Source organism: Zophobas morio, unplaced genomic scaffold (assembly GCF_036711695.1).
Source record: "Zophobas morio isolate AGI-343-1 ecotype UQ-CSIRO unplaced genomic scaffold, CSIRO_AGI_Zmor_V1 ptg000026l, whole genome shotgun sequence".
NCBI lineage: Eukaryota > Metazoa > Arthropoda > Insecta > Coleoptera > Tenebrionidae > Zophobas > Zophobas morio.
In genome coordinates, this window is record NW_026972131.1 from 585,744 (window position 1) to 602,872 (window position 17,129).

The 17,129-nt window shown below is 32.9% G+C and overlaps 1 protein-coding gene across 1 annotated transcript; it reads left to right on the forward strand.

The window, feature by feature from the left end:
* The first annotated feature begins 14,910 nt into the window (after positions 1-14,910).
* LOC135136271 (forkhead box protein D3-B-like) lies at positions 14,911-16,758 on the forward strand. Its single transcript, XM_064065479.1, has 2 exons — positions 14,911-15,555; positions 15,604-16,758. The coding sequence occupies exons 1-2, from the start codon at positions 15,276-15,278 to the stop codon at positions 16,254-16,256; spliced, it is 933 nt and encodes a 310-aa protein (XP_063921549.1). The 5' UTR covers positions 14,911-15,275; the 3' UTR covers positions 16,257-16,758.
* The last annotated feature ends 371 nt before the right edge of the window (positions 16,759-17,129 follow it).

The window sequence follows — 17,129 nt, forward strand, 5'->3', positions numbered from 1 at the left end:
GTTGAGGGATTCGATTGGAAGCTTCGATAGCTCTCTGAGGATCAGATCTTATGTAGACACTGCTCTAATATTTACCAAAGGCTTCCACGATGTCAGCTGGAGAAGATAATGTTGTATCTTCGATGCGCATGACGCCAGGTATACGAGTGCAATTCTTCTTTTTTTGAACGAATGCCCAGAAAGATTTAGGGTCTTTAGAGATGTTATTTTCTGTACTGCCAATGTATTCTTTGTAAGAATTGGAGATTAACGCTTTACAGTGAGAACGATGTGATTTATATAAATTGTAGTAATAGGTAGTTTTGTGTGTCCTATATAATCTATGCATTTTAGCCTTAATTCGCAAATTTACTATAATATTACTGTTGAACCACGCAGGGAATTTACGGTTTGATTTAATGGGTTTCATTTTTGGCACTGATTCGTCAAAGATTTCAGTTAGTGTGTCGTAAAATTGTGAATAGGCTTGATCTACATTTAAGTTAGTATGTAAAAAGTCCCAATTAGTGTTACAGATCGTCTGATATAAGCGAGGGTAATCTGCTTTCTTAAAGTTGTATGACTCGGGATTTGCGATCGATATATAGAGACTTTTGTCCATAAGCATGGATGGTGGAGATCTTCCTCAACAAGGGCTGAATCGGATGGCTCTTCTTTGCAATCAGTATTAGAGAAAACCCAATCGAGAATGTTATTATGTGCATTCTGAACTTCGTTAAATTGTTTGAGACCGTAAAATTCACTGAAATTTTTTATGACGTTTACTGTTCTATTTGTTGTGTTTGTAAAGTCACTTGCATTGAAATCACCCAATATCAGTACTTTATTATTACAGAGAGCTTCGATTGTGCTTAGAAGATCAAAAAAAGCTTCAAAGTCCTGCGACGATGTCTTTGGTGGGATATATATGTTAAGATCGACCAAGTAATGATGTCCAAGGTGTAGTTTAATTCCGACTATGTCAATACTAGGCATTGCATTTTGAATAAAAGTATAAATCCAGTGAGGTTGCCTTATATTTATTTCTTACACTTATGAGTACTCCACCGTCTCTAGTTACTCCCAATGAATGGATATCACGATCTTGTCTAAACACAATAAACTCAGCTGGAAAAATTTCACTATCACTAATATCCTTAGTAAGCCACGGACTCATCATTTAGACGAACCTTGATAGGCCTTGGTCTAGTGCTTGAAGCATCTGAACGTCCTAGACGATGTACTACCAAATTATTAGACGGAGAAAAATCAGGGTACGCAGACTTAAGGATATTATCAACAGTAGAATTGTCATTATCAGATCTTTGTGTAACCGTAAGAGTAGAGGGTTGCTCTGGTTCACCAAAGATGATTAGGTTTTGTTTGCGCTTCTGTCTTTCATTGACTTCGTTGACTATTTCTTCAAGCATCAGTGGATTAGATGAATTAAGATCTGGCTTTTGAGTTGAAGCAAAAGATGTTTTTATTTCAGATAATTGTGTTTCGAAGTCTTTAGTCAGTTCTTCTAAGGCGTTTGTGTAATTCGATTTCGATTTAGAAACACGATTTTAGGTGGATCATACGTTTTGCAGTATGACATTCGCGAATAACCAATAAAAAACGATAAGGATAAGGAACCTTTTCGAAAACTTTTCCAAAATTGTACAAAATACATACTGGTCTATAATTTGGAATGCATGATTTATCACCATTTTTGAATAGAAATAAAATAGACAGCGGTTTAGCAAAGACTAACCTGCAATCACGTATAAGGAACAAAGGTATTAAGTTATCACCTGAAGTACACTTACTTGAGAACCGTGCCATTACAGATGTAATACCATTTTCACAGATCAGAGGAAAACCGAAGGGAACAGAAGAATTTACAGAATCAGTTATTAGAACAGGATCATTTAGTGAGAACGAATTTGAAAAAAAGTCAGCAAAAGCGTTGACGATGGAGTAAGGCTCCGAGTACTCGAATTTCTCATCATCGAGAGTCATTTTACTCACGAGTCGCATACACAATTTTTTTCGCGTTCGTAACAAAACCCAACACCCACCAACTTCAAAAACTTTTTATTTTGGAACATAGATATTAAATGTAGCCGTATTTGCCGTCTTGGCAATGTTTTCGGGGGTGCACGAGAAATCTTCATCGCTGTTCGATTCCATTGTCCGAACATACAAATTACCACAACACACCGAGAAAATGAATACAAACCAGTTGTGTTTATGAATTATCATAGCAACGGCAGGCTTCTATGCTTTACTTTCGTTAAAAAATGCCACGCTACGACACTTTTTTTCACTCAAATGTGTGAAAAAACGAACCGCTATGACACTTTTTTTCACGCTTCTAGTGCGATGAAATAAACGTATCCTTTATAAACAAAAATTAATAAAAAATGTTACACTTTTTTTAACGAACGTTAAAAATAATTTTTTCCAATTTCTAGTAATAAAATACTCATTTTGTATGTGAAATCTCGCTATTAAAACAATCGTTTAATCGAAAGGATGAATAAAATGTTTATAGCAACACTTTATTCAGACTGTCATTGACAACACGAATAAAGTAAAAAAATTGGTCTAAAGAGTTTAGACAGTACTTCCCTCGCTGTCGGAAACTTGACGACTGCATGCCTATTGTGTTTTTTTTCTCATTACATTTTTGTAGTGGGAATTTAAAAAAAAATTGCGATGACGTCATCAACATTTTTGCAAGGACACGTATATCATTTGGGATAGATGTAGTGTAATATTAAGAATAAAATTATTATATTCTCAAATTTTCGGGAAAATGAATTGGGTCGTTTTGAATATTGATTTGTAATAATCAATAAAATAACGAAACAATTTACTCACGTATACCTACGTATCAGAGGCAACTGAAAATCGTGTATGTATAAACATTGTTAATTTAAGATGACAGGCGTAACAGCATACGTGAGAGCCAAACACAGAAACTGTAAACAAAACGACCGTCGGTTTTATTGCTTCGACTTCCGCTTATTATATAAAACATTGGGTTTTATTTAAATTCTTGACGGTGAAATTCACAATTGGTTGATTATAAACATGTCTATTTCACATTCGCGGAACCAAGTGAGCGCATAAAACAAATGCAGGTCTGTAATGTTAAAGTCGATGTAAATAAGCGTGCTACCCTTATGTTTCAACCGAGTTTTTCCTTTAACAAATTTTGTGTCTACCAAATTGGGTTGGTTGGGGTGTAATACTAATAATAAGTGTTGCCTTTAATTTAATCAATAAAATAAATTGATTTCATTAATTTTTTTGAACCACCTCTTAAGAAAATCTAAAAAATATGAATGGAATGATAAATCACAAGTACAAACTCATCATATTTTTTGCATTTTAGATAGGATTTATTCAGCAAAATTTAAGGGTGACGTCATCAATTTTTTTAGGAGGGATGAACAAATACATTTTGAACAAAAGTTTACCATGCTTATAATAACTTTAAAATATTCCCAAGATTTCAAAGCATTCGGTTTTCTAATTCCTGATTAAATCGATAAAATAAATTCACGCCTTCATTAATTTTTTTGAGTCACCCTGCATATGCAAATCCAAAAATATGAATGGAATGATAAATCACAAGTACAGACTCATCATATTTTGTACATTTTAGATACGATTTATTCGGCAAACTTTTGAGCTGACGTCATCAGTTTTTTGTAGAAGATAACCAAATATATTTTGACTAAAAATTTATTATGCTCTTTATAACCTTACAACATCTGCAAGATTTCAAAGCATTCGGTTTTGTAGTTCCTGATTAAATCAATAAAATAAATTTACGCATTCATTAATTTTTTTGAGTCACCCTGTATATGCAAATCGAAAAAATTTGAATGGAATGATAAATCACAAGAAGAGACTCACCATATTTTGTACATTTTAGATAGGATTTATTCAGCAAAATTTTGTGGTGACGTCATAAATTTTTTAGGGGGGACGACCAAATACGTTTTGATCAAAAATTTACCATGCTTATGATAATTTTAAAATATCTTCAAGATTTCGAAGCATTCGGTTTTGTAGTTCCTGAGTAAATCAGTAAAATAAATTTACGCTTTCATTTATTTTCTTGAATCACCCTGTATATGCAAATCCAAAAAATATGAATGGAGTGATAGATCACAAGTACAGACTGATCATATTTTGTACATTTTAGATATGATTTATTTGGCAAATTTTCGAGCTGACGTCATCAAGTTTTTGGAGGGGATAAGCAAATATATTTTGACTAAACATTTATTATGCTCTTTATAACCTTAAAACATGTGCAAGATGTCAGAGCATTCCGTTTTGTAGTTCCTGATTAAATCAATAAAATATATTTACGCATTCATTAATTTTTTTGAGTCACCCTGTATATGCAAATCCAAAAAATATGAATGGAGTGATAGATCACAAGTACAGACTCATCATATTTTGTACATTTTAGATATGATTTATTCGGCAAATTTTCGAGCTGACGTCATCAAGTTTTTGGAGGGGATAAGCAAATATATTTTGACTAAACATTTATTATGCTCTTTATAACCTTAAAACATGTGCAAGATGTCAGAGCATTCCGTTTTGTAGTTCCTGATTAAATCAATAAAATATATTTACGCATTCATTAATTTTTTTGAGTCACCCTGTATATGCAAATCCAAAAAATATTAATGGAGTGATAGATCACAAGTACGGATTCATCATATTTTGTACATTTTAGATATGATTTATTCCACAAACTTTTGAGCTGACGTCATCAAGTTTTTGGAGGGGATAAGCAAATATTTTTTGACTAAAGATTTATGATGCTCTTTATAGCCTTAAAACATCTGCAACATTTCAAAGGATTCTGGTTAGCAGATTAAAAATTAAATTTCAAAATGTTGTTTTATAATTTTGATTTTTTTTCCAAAAATCTGGACGTTTCGGGTGAAAAGTCGATTCAGAGTTGTAAACTACATGTGTAGGACTATGTTATTTTATACAATTGAAAACCCATTTACTATGTACAATTTTGAAGTGACGTCATCGCATTAGTGGTGGGGATGATTAGACAAATTTTGGTTAGCGTTTTACCATCTACATGATATTCTTAATATAAGTACAAAATTTCACAACAATCGGTCGAGTACTTTCGGAGATTATCTGTCTAATAAAAATCCGGGACGGCAGACGGACAGACGGACAGACGGACGGACAAACGGACGGACAGACGGACAGACGGACAGACGGACAGACAGACGGAAATGGGAGACCTATTTCTTCGTCTTCTAGGGGTCATGAAAGATCGAGAAAACGTAAAAGTAGAGAGTCGGCCGACGGACTCGATTACAATACTTCCTTTGCTTACGCTCGGGAAGTAAAAACATAAAATTCGCACTACCACTGCAGGTACCACTGAAATTTTCGTTGCAATGGATGTGTGGATATTCAACTAAAATTTGCAACGCTTGATAGTCCACCTCCTGTAAAACAACCCTAATGAAAGTCCAGGAGCATCGTTTGAATTTGTCCGTGACGAAAGTACAGGCAGCTTAGGCAATTTACCTTCTTCAAATGTTCATCGTATTAGTAATAGTACAATTAATATTTATGTATATGTAAAAACAATAAATTTTTTGAAAAAACAAAAAACTCAGCTTCGCCTCGTGTGCTAAACTGTTTTTTCATTGGATAAAATTCACTTTTATTCACTTATACCATAAATAGCTATTATAGGACAAGCATCATTTTTACTTCCCGAGCGTAAGCAAAGGAAGTATTGTAAACGAGTCCGTCGGCCGACTCTCTACTTTTACGTTTTCTCGATCTTTCATGACCCCTAGAAGACGAAGAAATAGGTCTCCCATTTCCGTCTGTCTGTCCGTCCGTCTGTCCGTCTGTCCGTCTGGATTTTTATTAGACAGATAATCTCCGAAAGTACTCGACCGATTGTTGTGAAATTTTGTACTTATATTAAGAATATCATCTAGATGGTAAAACGCTAACCAAAATTTGTCTAATCATCCCCACCACTAATGCGATGACGTCACTTCAAAATTGTACATAGTAAATGGGTTTTCAATTGTATAAAATAACATAGTCCTACACATGTAGTTTACAACTCTGAATCGACTTTTCACCCGAAACGTCCAGATTTTTGGAAAAAAAAATCAAAATTATAAAACAACATTTCGAAATTTAATTTTTAATCTGCTAACCAGAATGCTTTGAAATGTTGCAGATGTTTTAAGGCTATAAAGAGCATCATAAATCTTTAGTCAAAAAATATTTCCTTATCCCCTCCAAAAACTTGATGACGTCAGCTCAAAAGTTTGTGGAATAAATCATATCTAAAATGTACAAAATATGATGAGTCTGTACTTGTGATCTATCACTCCATTCATATTTTTTGGATTTGCATATACAGGGTGACTCAAAAAAATTAATGAATGCGTAAATATATTTTATTGATTTAATCAGGAACTACAAAACCGAATGCTCTGAAATCTTGCAGATGTTTTAAGGTCATAAAGAGCATAATAAATGTTTAGTCAAAATATATTTGCTTATCCCCTCCAAAAACTTGATGACGTCAGCTCGAAAGTTTGCCGAATAAATCATATCTAATATGTACAAAATATGATGAGCCTGTACTTGTCATTTATCACTCCATTCATATTTTTTGGATTTGCATATACAGAGTGACTCAAAAAAATTAATGAATGCGTAAATATATTTTATTGATTTAATCAGGAACTACAAAACGGAAAGCTCTGACATCTTGCACATGTTTTAAGGTTATAAAGAGCATAATAAATGTTTAGTCAAAATATATTTGCTTATCCCCTCCAAAAACTTGATGACGTCAGCTCGAAAATTTGCCGAATAAATCATATCTAAAATGTACAAAATATGATCAGTCTGTACTTGTGATCTATCACTCCATTCATATTTTTTGGATTTGCATATACAGGGTGATTCAAGAAAATAAATGAAAGCGTAAATTTATTTTACTGATTTACTCAGGAACTACAAAACCGAATGCTTCGAAATCCTGAAGATATTTTAAAATTATCATAAGCATGGTAAATTTTTGATTAAAACGTATTTGGTCGTCCCCCCTAAAAAATTTATGACGTCACCACAAAATTTTGCTGAATAAATCCTATCTAAAATGTACAAAATATGGTGAGTCTCTTCTTGTGATTTATCATTCCATTCAAATTTTTTCGATTTGCATATACAGGGTGACTCAAAAAAATTAATGAATGCGTAAATTTATTTTATTGATTTAATCAGGAACTACAAAACCGAATGCTTTGAAATCTTGCGGATGTTTTAAGGTTATAAAGAGCATAATAAATTTTTAGTCAAAATATATTTGGTTATCTTCTACAAAAAACTGATGACGTCAGCTCAAAAGTTTGCCGAATAAATCGTATCTAAAATGTACAAAATATGATGAGTCTGTACTTGTGATTTATCATTCCATTCATATTTTTGGATTTGCATATGCAGGGTGACTCAAAAAAATTAATGAAGGCGTGAATTTATTTTATCGATTTAATCAGGAATTACAAAACCGAATGCTTTGATATCTTGGGAATATTTTAAAGTTATTATAAGCATAGTAAACTTTTGTTCAAAATGTATTTGTTCATCCCTCCTAAAAAATTGATGACGTCACCCTGAAATTTTGCTGAATAAATCCTATCTAAAATGCAAAAAATATGATGAGTTTGTACTTGTGATTTATCATTCCATTCATATTTTTTAGATTTTCTTAAGAGGTGGTTCAAAAAAATTAATGAAGTCAATTTATTTTATTGATTAAATTAAAGGCAACACTTATTATTAGTATTACACCCCAACCAACCCAATTTGGTAGACACAAAATTTGTTAAAGGAAAAACTCGGTTGAAACATAAGGGTAGCACGCTTATTTACATCGACTTTAACATTACAGACCTGCATTTGTTTTATGCGTTCACTTGGTTCCGCGAATGTGAAATAGACATGTTTATAATCAACCAATTGTGAATTTCACCGTCAAGAATTAAAATAAAACCCAATGTTTTATATAATAAGCGGAAGTCGAAGCAATAAAACCGATGGTCGTTTTGTTTACAGTTTCTCTGTTTGACTCTCACGTATGCTGTTACGCCTGTCATCTTAAATTAAGAATGTTTATACATACACGATTTTCAGTTGCCTCTGATACGTATACGTGAGTAAATTGTTTCGTTATTTTATTGATTATTACAAATCAATATTCAAAACGACCCAATTCATTTTCCCGAAAATTTGAGAATATAATAATTTTATTCTTAGTATTACACTACATCTATCCCAACTGATATACGTGTCCTTGCAAAAATGTTGATGACGTCATCGCAATTTTTTTTTAAATTCCCACTACAAAAATGTAATGAGAAAAAAAACACAATAGGCATGCAGTCGTCAAGTTTCCGACAGCGAGGGAAGTACTGTCTAAACTCTTTAGACCAATTTTTTAAAAATGTAAAACCTTGTCGGGAGCCACAAATGTATTTTCTTTAATGTGAAACCTTCTCGGGAGTCCCAACCATCTTTTTTAAAAATGTAAAACCTTCTCGGGAGCCCCAAATGTACTTTTTTTAATGTGAAACCTTCTCGGGAGTGCCAACTGTCTTTTTTAAAAATGTAAAACCTTTTCGGGACCCTCAATTGACTTTTATTTAAAGTGAAACCTTCTCGTGGGTCCCACTTGTTTTTTCTTTAAATGTAAAACCTTCTCGGGGACTCAAATGTCTTTTTTTAAGAATGTGAAACCTTCTCGAGTGCCCCAAATTTTTTTTTTTAGAATGTGAAACCTTTTCGGGGGTCCCAACTGTCTTTTTTCAAAATGCAAACCTTCTTGGGAGCGCCAAATCTCTTTTTTTTTAAGAATGTGAAACCTTCTCGGGGATCCTAACTGTCTTTTTTTAAAATGGCGAAACCTTCTCGGGAGTTCCAAGGGTCTTTTTTTAAGGATCTTAAACCTTCTCGGGGCTCCTAGTGTCTTGTTTTAAGAAGGTTAAACCTCCTTGTTTTCTATTACACTGTGACTAGTACCTTCTAGATCGTTTTTACTCCACAGAGGTTATCCCGAAAAGCAAAATTCCACAAAATCTAATTTTATAATTTTTTAGAGAAGCAGTTGTGCTGTACTCCAGAAGCGAGGGAAGTTCTGTCGAAATAATTCTCTACCAATTTTTTATGTTTTGCACCCGAACATTTACTCAATCCGCGCGCTTAACTCTCCATTAATTGTCTTCTCGTGTTTAAAATAACATATTATACAATGCACCTTCGCCACTTCCCCAGACCAGCTCAAAGGATACGATATGAAAAAACTGGTCGACAGAATTTCCCTTCGCTGCGAGGGCGTAAATTCCATGTGAGCACGTCCGCAGAAATGCGGACAATATGAAATATATTTAAAGCAGATAATCCACGTGAAACGATGTATTCTTAATTTCTACTTCCTAGAACTTGTTTAACTTTGACTGTTTATGTTTATGCTTCGAAAGAATTCGACCATTCCATGTCACATCAGATCAGAGGACGTAAAGCTCGCATTAAATGCATGCATATTATGTGAAAAGGATCTGCAATTTGATTGATTTTGTCTCTTCAACACAGAAAAAAGGATCAATTAATTAAGCAACCACACTTGTTTTTTTTTTCTTTAAAAAAAATATACTCCTAGCTAACAGCAGGAATAGTACAAGGAACAAAAAAAAACATGCTGGAATCGAACGTCTGCTATTTGCGCGTTACGGCTCTAAAATGCTGATACAGCGAGCCATACGCCACTGTTAATAACTTCAAGCAACTTGGCTTATCCGCGTAGAAAAGGTTACCATACAATTTCGATTACGATTAGTTTTGTGAAAATTAGGATGCCTCGGGGAAAATCTAAAGACGGATTCATAAAGAACAAGTACACAAGTATTCAGGTATGTTATTTTCTAAAATTTAAATTCTACTAATTAACAATTTGTTTGTGAATTAACTTTTTTCCGTGCTTATTTATTTCTTTTTTTCGATTTTTTAAAAACAGGCCATATTGGGTATCTATGTACTCAATTTGGCCTAAAGACACACTTTAATTAAACCGGGTACTGTCGGGCCCTACAATTTTGAAAATGTCTAAAATTTGAAAATCATGTACAAAAATGTAACCTCTTTCAATTCCCACCATTACTCTTCTATTTCAAGGTCTTACAAAAATTAAAAAAAATCTCAAAGCTTAGGTAGGCCATATAGGGTACAGTGACCTTATTATGAAAATTTTTGAGAGAATGTCATCACGTTGTTGGTGGAGATGACTAGACAAATTTTGGTTAGCGTTTTACCATCTAGATCATATGCCTAATATACATACAAAATTTGGCAACAATCGCTCCAGTAGTTTCGGAGATTATCTGTCAAATAAAAATGAATACAGACAGACAGACTGACGGAAACGGGACACTACTTTTTTCGTACTGTAGGGGTCATGAAACGTCGAGAAAATATAAAAGTGGCCATTCGTTCGATGGACTAGATTACTATACTTCCTTAGCTTACGCTCTGGAAGCAAAAAATCTCTGTATAATCACAGACAGTAGGAACATGTTGAACTGCATTACTGCAGATTTCGAAATAAAAACATTAAATTCTTGAGGACAAAACAGATTTGTAGCTTGAAGTACAGCCCAACAAATCCTGCTTCTTTGAAAAATGATAAAATTAGATTTTGCGATTTTTGTTTTATGATAACCTATATAAAATTAAAGTCAGTGACGTAAATGATACCCCGCAGCTCCTACCCCATGGGGGCTAATTTCAAGGGAACGCGGTCCACCGACATACAGACATTATGAAATATACCTATTCAAAACAGATAACCAACGGAAAAGGGTGTATTATTATCAATCTACATTATTAACTTTGATTGTTTATGTTTATACATCGAAACAATCTCACGTAGAAATGTGTTGGATTTGAATGAGTTCAGCCCCGTAGCTACGGGGGGGCAAGAGGGGGCTGAGCCCCCCCTAGCAGTTGTGGTTGCCCCCCCTGGAAGACTTATATATTATAAATTTCAAATTAGTAATAAAATTTCAATATAATGCCGATTGCCGAAGCATATTAACTGGCCCCACCCGCCCCACCTTTATTTTCGTACAGGGTATATTATTTGGCAATATCACCTTACCGTTGATGTTGACCGTATAAAAAAATGAACATGTCACATTTTATTCCATAGCCTACTATGTAGGTACTTGAGAAAAGTCAAAAATATTATATGGATTTTCTAAAAATTGAGCTTTTATTGAAATGGACAAAAAATCGACAAAAAATTCTGAGATGTATATCTCGATGAGCTTAATCAAAAAACATAAGGTCTTGATGGTCCCAGACCAAGATTTTTCAAAAATTCGGTTCCAAAGTCGACATTTCAAGATTTCTGAAAAATTACATTTCTTTTGGCGGCTCTGGAAAAATTGTACGAATTTTCGAAAAAATAAAACCAAAAAAAAAACATTTGGAGATCGAAATCAATAAAAAGATCCCTTCTGCTAGTTTTCGAAAATGCGTGGGAAAAGTCAATTTTTTTTTATAGATTTTCAAAAATTGAGCTTTTGTTGAAATTGGCTGAAAATCTACAAAAAATTCTGAGATGTAGATCTCGACGAGTTTAGTCAAAAAACATAAGGTCTTGCTGCTATTCGGTTTCCAAGTCGAATTTTTAAAATTTCTGAAAAATTATACTCCTATTTCTTTTGACGATTCTAGAAAAATTTTACAAATTTTCGATCAAATAAAACCAAAAACAACATCTGAAGATTGAAATAAATAAAAGAATGACTTTCGGTAATTTTTGGAAATGCTAAGAAAAGTCAAAATTTATTTAGTTTTCAAAAATTGAGCTTTTGTTAGAGTTGACAAAAAATTCTGAAATATAGATCTCGATGAGCTTAATCGAAAAACATGTTCATGCTCCCGGAGCAAAATTTACGAAATATTGGGTTCTACCTAAAATTTCAAAAAAATCTCAAAAGTGACTTAAAAAAAAGTTATTTCTTTATGCGATTGTGGAAAAATTCGACGAAATATCAAAAAAATAAAACCAAAAATAACATCTGTAGATCGAAATCAATAAAGAGATCCCTTTTGCTAATTTTCGAAGATGCTTGGGAAAAGTCAAAAAATGTATATGGATTTTCAAAAATTGAGCTTTTGTTGAAATTAACAAAAAATCAACAAAAAATTCCGAGATGTAGATCTCGATGAGCTTAATCCAAAAACATAAGGTCTTGATGGTCCCAGACCAAGATTTTCGAAAAATTCGGTTTCAAAGTCGACATTCCAAAATTTCTCAAAAATTACATTTCTTTTGGCGGCTTGGGAAAAATTGTACAAATTTTCGAGAAAATAAAACCAAAAACAACATTTGGAGATCGAAATCGATAAAGAGATCCCTTTTGCTAATTTTCGAAAACGGTTGGGAAAAGTCAAAAACATTTTATGGATTTTCAAAAATTTAGCTTTTGTTGAAGTTGACTAAAAATCCACAAAAAAATCTGAAATGTTGATCTCGACGAGCTCAGTCAAAAAACACAAGGTGTAGATGGTCCCAGATCAAGATTTTCGAAACATTCGGTTTCAAAGTTCAAAAATTACATTTCGTTTGGCGATTGCTGAAAAATTTTACGACTTTTCAACCAAATAAAACCAAAAACAACATCTGGAGATCGAAATCAATAAAGGAATCCCTTTTGGTAATCTCGAACGTGCTTGAAAAAAGTCAAAAATTTGATACAGGTTCTCAAAAATTCCCATATTTCTTCCGTCGATTCTGGAAAAATTGTAAGAATTTTCAAAAAAATTGAATCCAAAACGATTTTTGGAAATCGAGATGAACAAAGGAGTCTCTTTTGATAATTTTTAAAAATGCTTGGGAAAAGTCAAAAATTTTATATGGGTTTTCAAAAATTGAACTTTCGTAAAAGTTGACAAAAAATTCTGAAATATAGATTTGGACGAGCTTAAAAAAACATGACAGGTTCATGGTTCCGGATCAAAATTTTCGAAATACTCGGTTTCGAGCTCGAATTTTCAAAATTTTTCAAAAATTACCATATTTCTTTTGGCGATTGTGAAAAAATTGTACGAATTTTCGAAAAAATAACCAAAAACAACATCTGGAGATCGAAATCAATAAAGGAATCCCTTTTGGTAATCTCGAACGTGCTTGAAAAAAAGTCAAAAATTTGACACAGGTTCTCAAAAATTGCCATATTTCTCCCGTCGATTCTGGAAAAAAAGTTAGAATTTTCAAAAAAATTGAATCCAAAACGATTTCTGGAAATCGAGATGAACAAAGGAATTCTTTTGGTAATTTTCGAAAATGCTTGGGAAAAGTCAAAAATTTTATATGGGTTTCCAAAAATTGAGCTTTTGTTAAAGTTGACAAAAAATTCTGAAATGCACATTTCGACGAGTTTAAAAAAACATGACGAGTTCATGGTTCCGTACCAAAATTTTCGAAATATTTGGTTTCGAAGTCGGATTTTTAAAATATGTACTAAACATGCAAAAAAATAAACTCAAACAAATTGGATGTTACCTATATGGTCACTACACAAATTTTTGGATGCAGTACAGCTGTTTGTGAATCTATATTCTCTGTTTTAACCAGCATTTTAACCAAGTACCGTACTAATTTTTTGGACTTCGACAGGTTTTTACGAAAATTTAGCGTAAAAAATCGACGTTTCCAATTATTTTAATGTTCTTTCAAATATAAAAACTCAGAAAAAATAAAGTAGTTATCTGAGTGTATTATTAAAATATAAATATTTACATGAAGCCCCCTCTGTCGACAAACTTGCCCCCCCTGAATAAGTTTTCTAGCTACGGGGCTGAATGAGTTGCCTCCTCAAAACAGAGAACTAAAATTATTAAGTCACAATGGAACAAAATGTTTTGAGTTAGTTACTTTAAAACATCATTAAATCTAATGAAAACACAGTAAAATACTAAATACTTATAACAAAAACAGGAGATTAAATGAATTTGTCACAAAATTACTTGCGCAAACTCACACCACAGTTGTAAAAATATAGTTGTTCTAACTAAATGTTTTGTTTAAGACAGATTATATCTACTTCTCGGAACATCATAATTCATAACTAAAAAAAATATAATTGTTTATTTAAATAGCAGTTTTACAAAATCACGCTGTATAATTGTAAAGCATCATTGGGTAATACGTATAGATAGAACACAAAACACAAATTGTGAAAAAAACTTGAATGATCTGTCAAAATTCTTAAAAAAAATATATATGTTGTGTTTAAAAAAGTATAGGTTTACTACGTGACGCCAACGTCATATTGTCAAAATATATCGCTATAGCAGTAAAAAAGTGGCCTATATATTTACGAGATCTACGGCAATGGATAAGTTGAAGTGCTTTGTGACAAGTTTGTATTTATGAATTAAATTTTCACAAATTTTCCCACTTTTAAGTTAATGAAAACGAGTTAAAAGATAAATTTGTATCTCGATAGATGAATTTTCTACTAAAATCTGTTCACAGCAAGGAAATTTGCCTTTTAGCCAGCATAAATTCCTATTGCTAATACGGACGTCATGTATAAAAAATCAATCTACATCTTTGCAAATAATAAACCCACTCCAAGATTGTAAAAATCCGAACATAAACCAGATACCTTAGGGGTGAAATGGGCGTGTCTAAGGGTTGAAGGCGTGTACTGACATCAGTCCCCACTACAACCGCTTTGTTTTCTCACATCGTAGCCGGAAATGTGGTGGCTTGAACCATCATTGTTCTTGCCAAGATAATATTGGGATAACATTTCCAGATAGCAACTGCTGCAGATCTAAAGCATTCATAATCTAGAAGCTTGAGTGTCTTCATTCTAATAACACGTATTGCTTTTTGTTGATAAATAATCAGTCGGGCGTGACGATAAATTGTGATTGTGAGATAAAACATATTTTAAGTAGTAAACCTACGTAAAGTTTTATCTTCATTGAAATTTTGTTTAAAAATTTAGGCTGGAAGTTCAACGGATCGCCTAGTTTTCATAAATTACCGAGTGTTTTGTTTAAACAATTACGAAAACTGTAAGATAATTTTGTTTGCAGTGGAGTTTAATGTGAAATATACTTAAATAACATTAACAATAGACGAAATGATTTAGTGACATGATGCGCTTAATTTAGAGAGTGTTTACGTAAAGTAAATGTTGATGATGGACGATGGCTGTCGCCATGTGGTGACATCAGACATACAACAAACTGAAATGTTACTGGAACAACGATACGCATCTTCTGACAGTCCACTGGATCTTCGGGGAACTTCGGTGGATGAAAGAAAAACTCCAGAAGAGAAATATCCAAACAAAGAAAAACACGTAAAAAAAAATGGGCATCAGCTAATCAAACCACCGTATTCCTACATTGCGTTAATTACAATGGCAATTCTTCAGTCGCCACAGAAGAAACTTACTTTAAGTGGAATTTGTGAGTTTATAATGTCACGCTTCCAATACTACCGCGAAAAATTTCCAGCTTGGCAAAACTCAATCCGGCACAACTTATCTCTGAATGATTGTTTTATCAAAATACCTAGAGAACCAGGAAATCCAGGAAAAGGTAATTATTGGACTTTGGATCCTCTTGCAGAAGATATGTTTGATAACGGAAGTTTTTTACGACGCCGAAAGCGATATAAACGTCCATCACCTAATATAATGTTGAGAGACCATCATGCGTCAGCAATGGTAGCAACATTTCTTTCTCAAGAGAATTATCAACACTCTCTTTTTAGTCCCAGTTTACATAACCCATACTCTTATATACCGGGATTACCGAATAATATACCCAGCAGCATACCGCTCCTGCCTCCTATGGATTTATCCAGATTAAACCTCGGACATTTAAGTATAATTTCGCAACCTGCAATATGTAAACCTGTGCCGATGCAACCGCCCAGCGTGACTCCAGTTTCTTCAGACAATGAAGAGTTATCTGTAACAACTGAGATTAAAAAGAAGAATAAAAACGGTTTTTCGATAGATTCCATTATGGGAAATGAAGCCCGTGTTTTAAATAGGCAGCACAATTTGTTCATAATGAAACAAGAAAACTCCTCTACTTCTTTAGCGAGAATGTCGAATCAGGCATCAGCATTTTCTCCTTTGTCAGAGGACTGGACTAGGTGAAATCGTTATCTGGAAAACTCATATATTTCACCTTTACTTGAATATAGGCCAAAGACATTTAGTTAATGAATTTACGTGTGATTGTAATGTTGCAATATTTATTGAATAGGTTAAATATTTCTGGTAATTTAGAACGATTCTCAGTATAATTTATGTAAGTATAGACACAAAACAATTACATAAATATACTATGTATAGACGCAATGATAAAACTTAATTACTTAAGTAACGTAAACTGTACAATTTATTATTTATAAAATGTGTACATATTTAAATGTTGTAGTAAAAGTGTACAGAAATGTGATTATTTAAACTTCTTTATTACTGGTCATTTTTTTGGCTTCTGTTTTTGTAATTCATTATATAACAATATTATCTCTTGTTAGTAGTTGACACGTCATAAGATTTGAAATATCATTCGTCATTAATTTAACTTTATCGCTGCTGTAAATAATCAGAAAATTTAAAAATATGGAATAAAAGTGAATTTGTAGGAAACAACAGCTTGTAAATATGATGCAAAATAAAAATTTATAACTTGTGTTACTGATTTTTATTTTCACTATTTTTATAAATACTGTAACAAGAGGAATTTCGTCTGAAGTTAAATTTGTTGAACAGACGTTAAAAACTAGTCGACGTGGTTCAGTAAGTTAAATTAAGCCCGCTAAGTAATTAATAAGTAAGCGAATGGTAAAGAAACCGAACAAAGATTTAAATCTCTCTCTACATATTTGCGACAATCAGTAATACTTCACAATAGTAAAGAGGGCAAAGCTTACCTGCTAAGAACGGTCTTTATAAAAAGCAAGCGCAACATAATAACAACACGGAATCCACGAACACAAACTCTTCGTACGAAAACTACGTGCT

What these genes read in the sequence shown, in the direction of transcription:
- LOC135136271 (XM_064065479.1), top strand. Translation starts at nt 15,276, where the DNA reads ATGTTGATGATGGACGATGGCTGTCGCCATGTGGTGACATCAGACATA. An exon ending in ACTTACTTTAAGTGGAATTT is followed by an intron (nt 15,556 to 15,603) that starts GTGAGTTTATAA and finishes AAAAATTTCCAG; the next exon opens with CTTGGCAAAACTCAATCCGG.